General features: G+C 37.7%; 1 protein-coding gene across 1 annotated transcript; it reads right to left on the minus strand.

Moving 5' to 3' along the window:
- Nucleotides 1–329: 329 nt before the first annotated feature.
- sox18 (SRY-box transcription factor 18) lies at nt 330–4866 on the minus strand. The gene is made up of 2 exons (XM_053644361.1): nt 3861–4866; nt 330–2602 (listed from the first exon to the last, which is right to left on the minus strand). The coding sequence occupies exons 1-2, from the start codon at nt 4183–4185 to the stop codon at nt 1629–1631; spliced, it is 1299 nt and encodes a 432-aa protein (XP_053500336.1). The 5' UTR covers nt 4186–4866; the 3' UTR covers nt 330–1628.
- Nucleotides 4867–8362: the final 3496 nt, after the last annotated feature.

Consider the following 8362-nt stretch of genomic DNA (forward strand, 5'->3'; position numbering starts at 1 on the left):
GAGTTTTTACCGCTTATCAGATGAACCCCTCATGGCTGAAATCATGCAGTCACTCATCAACATCTCTGGTATTTCATTCACCCTGAATAAAAACAGAGTGAATCGTAGAGCATCAGTATGCGAGACCAAAAACTAGTACATATTCTTGCCATAACTTTAAAAGACAAACAATAAAATAACAAATCTTTGGAACACAATTAAGGACTATTTAGTGTATTATTATTACCATTTTCCAAATGAATCCACATAGTGGATAAATTAATCCACAAGTGTCATTGCATTAATCTCAAGATTTTTGAGATTCTTTGTATAAAGTCAAAAGTGGATATGGAGTTTGAGTTTTGTTCTTCTCAGTCAAAACTGTTTTATTTTTGTTAGTGGTTTAGCTTCATGAGCCAAACTCATTTTGTGGGTGATCAGAAAATCAGACAGGGAGAGTAAAGGGGGGTGGAAATGAATTAGAGCTGTTAAACATTGTGACTATTGTTTGCCTCTCTGTCTCTTAAAGGACAACAGTCACCACAGACATCTCTAGTTCTACAGGCTATTCAAATACTACAAAATGTCACACTACTCTGAAAATGTGCTACAGATATAATAATTCTTGAGCCACTCATGTTTTAAGCCTTTATTTTTGAAAAATACTCAGTGAAATGTGTGGATGTGCAATACAAATGCATTTTTTAAGAACAACAACTATTCACATGTATAAAATCAAAATGTATATGTCCTCTTCAGTGTGGGAAACAATTCTATGAAATGAATTGTGTGTTTCCAATTACTTGTTTTGATTCAATGGCTGAGAGACATTTTTTTTATATTGAAAACAATTCTATTTGAAGATAATTACTACCAAAAGCTGGAAAGTTATTACTAACTCAACATGTCTCTCAATGCTGACTCAGAGGATTACAGAATACATTTACAGAGGATTAATAAAATACATATATACTAAATGACCTTTTCAGTCATATGGCAAGAAAAATACACAATAAATTACCGCCTTCAAGAGATCCAAATTCCAGAGATGATTTTGTGGTCTCTTTCATGAACATGACTTTCTTTGCTTGAGAGACATCAAGTGCAGGAGTTTCGAGTGGTTTCTCATACAGTTCAAAACATTCTGACCCAGTGCAAATGTAATATTTTTTTAAACAATTATATAAAAGAAAGATTAAAAAACTCATTTGTAAATACAAAACCCTCTGAGAAAATGAAAGAAACATTCACATTCTTATTGTCCCTGCTTTTTGAGCCTTATTTGATATGAACATTACTGTGACTGGTATATATGAATACTGTAGCTGAATGTAGTCTGCTAAACTATGGACAAACTGACTATGGACAAACTGACTGTGGCCTTCAGAACTCTATTATAAAACCCTTAAAAAGAGGTGCAATATGATGCATCTTTCTGTAGTCTGTAATGTACACGTATTCATCCGCAACTCCTAAAAAACCCCCCAACTATTACATGTCCTAAACAACATTTGAAATGACTCACTTGACACTTAGGATGAAAATTTAATCAGCTCAAAGCAGTTGATCAAATAAACATAATCTAGAATAACAAAAAAAAATCATATACACCTGATTTTAAAACTAGCATTTGCTAGAGAGTTATGTCTTTATCCAGTAATACAGGTGCTGTAGTAGACAGCATTGCTGGCATCAGAGAGGGCTGATATGAGTGTGCTGCTTTCTTCACATGCAGTGCTCCTGTTTACTCGAGTCCTGCTGGCACTCAAATACTGTTCAAACTCATGATGGTCCACATCGCTCCAGAAATCTGCTGAAGGTCCTAGGTGATCGTTATTTTCCAGGGAGGGTGGTGGAACCTGGGAGGCAGAGGGAGTAGGAACAGGGGTAGAAGATTCTGGAGGGGGAGAAAGTTGGCCAAGTTGAGAGGTGAAGGGCTGTTGTGGGGTGTTTCCATAAATCTGACCATAGTAAACACTTTGAAGTGGAGCACTAGAGGGTTGTGGGACCTTGGCCTGTTCTGGGAGAGCTGTACTAGAATGGGAAGGGAAGAGATTGTGAGGGTTCGTAGGTTCTGAGCATTTCTCCTGCATGGAACGGCAACCTAGTGCAGGTTTCTGGTTGAGGTGGGGGTGGGAGTGGTGGAGAGAGTGAATATTCGGGGGATGGTGGTTAGCATGGTGGCTTTGGCTTTGCTGTTGGTGCTGGTGGTAGTTGACCCAAGGTGCTAAGCCCACATCATCCTGCATGTGATGGGGAAAGAAGACAGAGTCTCCTCCACCCTCCTCCAGCACATCTAGAGGAGACATCTCAGGCGTAGGGAGGCCATAGAGCTCCAGATCCTGTACACCAGATCCATGGTGAAGATCTCGGAAATGGCCCAACGAGGGAAGAAGGTGGTGGGGATGAGGGTGCTGGGGGTAGGCATCTCCACTCCCAGAGCATCCACCAAGACCATGGAGAAGTAGACCAGGCTCCACTCGCTTCATCTTTTTGGCCTGCTTTTTGCGCCGAGGCCGGTATTTGTAGTTGGGATGATCATGGAGATGTTGCAGCCGGAGGCGTTCGGCTTCCTCTACGAAGGGACGCTTGTCCAGCGTACTCAGAGCCTTCCAGGACTGGCCTAAAAATAAATGAATGCTGTTATGTCTCTGTTAACATTATTTACTGTTTTACTTTCATTTCACAATTAAGTCTAGTATAATTAAACATATTGTTTATACAGTTAGTACTGGAATAATTGACTGAACTTAAATTGAACTGAAATTAATTTAATGTTCTACATTAAACACATAAACAGGAAAAGTAATAAGTAAAATTAGTAAAGCAACAATAAAATTATTTTTTTGAGTAAAATTCTGATACCACCACTTTTGTATTTAACTTTTGTTTTTAAAAAACAAACAAACAAACAAACAAAAAAAAACACAAAAAAAAACAAAAAAAAACCCTGCATATTAATTCTAACTGTGACACTGTTGTAATGTTCTGTTGTAATGGATTCAGTAGTAAATCTTATGATGGCAGTAAGACTTAATAATGACCACATCTTGGTATAGTTAAATGTTAATACTCAGTGGTTATTAATGGGTCAGTACCTACAGACAATTAGTAGCTTGTGAGCTCAAGACTGTCTGCTCCAACCTGCCTTGTTGCGAACAGGAAATGTAATGTTTTTCAAAACAAGGACATCATTTTGGTTACTTGAAGTCCAGTATTGTGCAAATATTGCACAACATGTGCAGGCATTTCACATTACAACAATCATTTGTTTCTGATTTCTCTTGTTCCTAGAATGTTATGGATGTTGTGAGATATTTCAACATATTTATAAACCTTCAATCATCTGTAACTATCCAAACGTCTGAGCACATGCACAAACACATGTAATGACAATAGATTTCAAAACCACAGAGACCATCAGAGCATAATCAACCTATTCCATATGACTGTCCTAAACAATGTTTGTGAAGCAATGATCTCTCAGTAAAATCAGTAAAATCATTTTTTTATATTGATATAATTTCATTTTCATGCAGAAACTCATGATTAGGAATCAATAACAGTAATATTTGCGCAACAGGTATGCAAGTATTGACCTTGAAAGAATACTGTAGGGGTATAAATATGAATCTATTCAATCTAATATTTATTGTAGCTACTAAGCTTAATCTACTGAGCTTTTGAAACTAACCTAGAATGCTTTAGAAGTTAAACATCTATTAAAAAAGCCAAAGCTGCACAATATTAAGTGAAACTGATCCCAATATTTAATGACCAACAGTACACAGCTCTCAAAATATATAAATTGCATGACATACCCAGTAAGGGCATCCTACTTGTAAAAAGATGTAGAGAAAATTCAGGTAGAAAAGTCTTACCTAGCATTTTGCTTAACACAGCATTGTGCAGATCTGGATTCTGCAATGCCAGTCTCTTGCGTTCATCCTTAGCCCACACCATAAAGGCATTCATGGGCCTGCGGATCCTCGGCTCAGCCCCACACTTTCCCTCACTGGCTTGGCTTGAATCTGGGCTTCCTGTTCTCCTCTCCTTCACTCCACCAACTGCTTCATGATCAAACCTGCGGCTCCGCTCAGGACCTATTGGGCTGGAAGTTGACGAAGCAACCCATGCTCCACACTCCACAACCTGGCTGGGCTGAGTGCTGGCCTCTGGACAATAACTAGACTCAGATATATTCATTCCAGCAAAGACCACCTTGTGATGATGACACAAAGTTTGCTTAATTAAAGCCAATTGCAGGACCTGTCAATTTTTTCTGGTTGTTTGTACTGCAATTATGCTCCCTGTATACGCATGTAAAAAAAAATTATAATAAAAAATTAGAGAACAGAAAAACAAAAAGACGAGAATCAAAGTAGGAATGTGGTCTGATGTTGGTAGATAAGAAAAATTAATTCCCAAAGATGTATGCCAGTGCTCAGTATCTCCTGCTGTCCAAGCGGACTGAGTGTTTTCTGCTCAAAATGTGAACTTTTAGTGAGTTTGATGGCCCTGTGCTGTAGATATATAAGTGGCCTTATCCAATCAGATGGCTGGTTGACACAGGACGTCCCGCCCCCCTCACCACCACCTCCCCAGCAGCCTCCACAGACAGAGATGTAATCTGAGAGGGCCATTGTTTTACTCTAGTACAGAGTATACACTCACATACACACTCGTACACCCACACTAAATCTCTCATGTACACACACACACAAAGACACACACACACACACACACACACACACACACACAGGCACTGAGCCCCTGCTGGGATCCAAGTACAGGCTTGTGGTTGAGGAGGGCACCACAGAGAAAGTCATGCTCATTAGTGTTAATCTTAACGAGGAAAGCAAACGTTTGTAAGTTCGGCTGATCTGAATCAAAGTAAAAACATACTGTCCAGACATGGTCCAATGCACACTGTTTCTGCTGCATAGTAACATGATTTTGAGTATTGTGATATATATATATATATATATATATATATATATATATATATATATATATATATATATATATATAAAATTATCAGTGGCAAAACTGTATGCAAAATGAAATCTTGTAATAATACAAAAGAATAAACAATATAATGGACTAAAACACAATAAATAAGGATGATCAAATCAAATAATAGAAAATGCAGTAATACAAAAAAACTACAAAACAAATATGCAAAAAACAATCATTGAATCTTCACATGCTTTGCACCATTAGCATAATGAATAGCTGGGCTCTTAAGGGTGCTGTGTGCACACGTTAGCGTATTACATTCACAGATCTCAGTTAACTGTTGTTGTTATACCTGTTTTTGTTTCTGTTTAAAAAAAATTAATGAAAAGCATTTATTACCTACTTAGTACAGAAATCAACAGAGGAATAAATGTGTAATTAAGCAGATTTTTCCCAGTGGAACATCGTAATGATAACAAATAAATTGGATGACAACATTAATATTTATCAATTGTGCCCTAGTGTTAGTTTCGGATCATTCTGAACGAGAAGGATATGTGAAGACAGAAACAGGGTGGAGAGGTGGATGTCAGGGGTAGGGCCCGAGTCAATAAGAATAGAATAATAATAATAGTAATAATAATAACAATAATCAATAATAATAAAAGCAGAAATAATTGCTCTTGTGAAACATTTTTTCCCTTTTGATCAGTGTAAATTGGTACAGTGCATTGTAAACAATTCGGTATAATAACACTATATACAGTCCCCTCCAAAAGTGTTGGAACTGCAAGGCCAACTCTTTTGTTTTTGCTATACACTGACGACATGAAAACAAAAGGTGCTATGTTCTCAGTTGTTTAACACATCTAGATGTAAATCACTAAATGAAAGCTGAGATTCTGATCTGTCATCTCATATTCATCTTTTGATCTCAAACCCAAGTGTCTTCAGTGTATACTAAAAACAAAAAATTGGCCTTGCTGTTCCAATACTTTCAGAGGGGACTGTATGCTCACTGGCCACTTTAACAGCAACACTTGTAATCCTGCACATTCCTGCAATTATCCAAACAGCCAATCATGTGTCAGCAGTATGATGCATTAAATCATGCAGATACAAGTCAAGAGCTTCAGGTAATGTTCACATCAAACATCAGAATGGGGGAAAATGTCATCTCAGTAACTTTTACCATTGCATGGTTGTTGGTGCCTCTGCTGATCTTCTGGGATTTTCACACACAGCAGTCCTTAGAGTTTACACAGAACTGTGTGGTGTGTGTGTGTGTGTGGGGGGGGGTGGGGGGTGTTAGGGGAGCCACCTGTGGCTCAGGTGGTAGAGTGGGTTGTCCACTAGGGTTGGCGGTTTGATTCCCAGCCCACATGACTCCAAACACCAAAGTGTCCTTGGTCAAGACACTGAACCTCAAGTTGCTCCCAATGGCAAGTTAGCGCCTTGCATGGCAAGGCCATTGGTGTGTGAGTGTGTGTGTGAATGGGCGAATGAGACACAGTGTAAATTGCTTTGGATAAAAGCGCTATATAAGTGCAGACAATTTACCATTTAAATGGCCTGCACAGAGCCCTGACCTCTACCTCAATGAACACCTTTGGGATGAATTGGAGCACTGTCTAAATGCCAGGCCTCCTCACCCAAGATCATTGCCTGACCTCACTAATGTAAAATATTGGACATATATTTAAAACAATACTTGAACATCATACCGACGTTAACAATCAGTAATGCACATACCTGCTGAGTTGCACACTTTTGTTAATCAGAAAAGGCAACAAAGGCAAACAAACACTACAACAAGATCTGTGGACTTCCTCTAAAAGGAAAAATAGGTATGTTAACAAATGAGAAAAGATATGAGAGATGTTCAGAGTTTAGTTCATTTAATATTTTATTCTGTCAAAATGAATGAATGAATAGGCTGGATAACTAACTGGTTCAGTTTGATTCCTTCTGTACCCATCAATTGCCAATCCCTTTTTTTTTTTTTTTTTGCAGTTCTACTACTGATTATAAACTGCCTCTCTCTTTAATATAGGGCACAGTCAACAACACTCAAAGTTACACTTGGCAAGTTTCCATTTAACCTGGCACAGAGTGGGTGTTCAAAATCCTCAAGAAATAGAAACAAAACCATACTTCAGCACATACACATTTAAATACACATGACCACACACAACCTCGCACACACGTAGACTTGTAGACGCCCATGCACTTACATTTTGGTGAATTTATGTATGTATGGGAAGATGGAGTAATAACCTCTTGTCTGTGATGAATGCAAAACATTCCCATGGATTTGATTCCAAGGGAAAGCTGAACATGTGGCTTGTTAGTGAACTGCGAGTGCTATGCCTGTCTCCATGTGGAAACCACAAATTAGTGCTTTAAGTCGATGTCTCCACACCTATCCAGTTCATCCAGGCTGTGTACAGCCAACATTCCCCCCAACTGAGCATTATATCACCAGTTCTCAGTTGTATGACTATATCCATAATGAGACGTCAAGCCCATGATCCTACTTGTCTTATACTGCTTTCTTGATCTGCATTAGTTAAATGTTCTTGCTTCTCTATCTTGCTATAATTTTTTACATTTTTTTTTTGTTTTACTGTTGAGTCCTGTTCATTTTAACTTTCTAATCTGCTGCTTTGATGTGATTTAAGTGCTTGGTTGTAATCCTGTGTAATTAGCCCCTATTGACTGCACTCAAAAATGGAATTTTAAATGGATTCTGTTGGATGGCTAAATTATCTGATTTTATCTGATTATATTGTCTGGTCAGATTTTTTTTTTAAATACTACAGCACTTTTTTTAAATACAAAAACTAATTCAGGTTTTATATTTAAAACAGACAAAAAAGATTCAGAGAGAGCTATGATTAAGCTCAGTTTATGATCTCACAACACAGTTGTCTTTGATGATATGCTGTTCGAAAACGTTTTAACTACAAATCCTTCTGTAGGTAAACTAGCCATCTAGTATTTTGCTAAAAGAAAATCGCATGTTATGGTATTATTTTGATAAATCACTGTCTATGTCTAACAAATACAAAACTGATTTACTAACAGTTAACTTGCTTGCCAGCTATATGGAAAATATTACATACAGTACATTACAGTACTGCAGTAGAGTAACAGCAAGCAATGTCAGTTAATAACAGTTACTCTTCTGATAGAGCAAAAATTCTGTTTTCGAGAACAGATGTTTCCTTTTGGGCCTCACAATGTGACTCCTTAACTTTTGTAATTAATGTAATACACCATAGTTAGTAGCAGTACATAGCCAGGGTAAGGAGTGGGGTTACAGTTTCAGGAGCACATGTGACAGTTGCAATTCAGATGTTTAATACGTGCACATAGATTATTGTTGGGCATAACATAACAAATAATTAATTTTCATCGTTTA

The sequence above is a fragment of the Ictalurus furcatus genome, chromosome 15 (assembly GCF_023375685.1).
Source record: "Ictalurus furcatus strain D&B chromosome 15, Billie_1.0, whole genome shotgun sequence".
NCBI classification, from domain to species: Eukaryota; Metazoa; Chordata; class Actinopteri; order Siluriformes; family Ictaluridae; genus Ictalurus; species Ictalurus furcatus.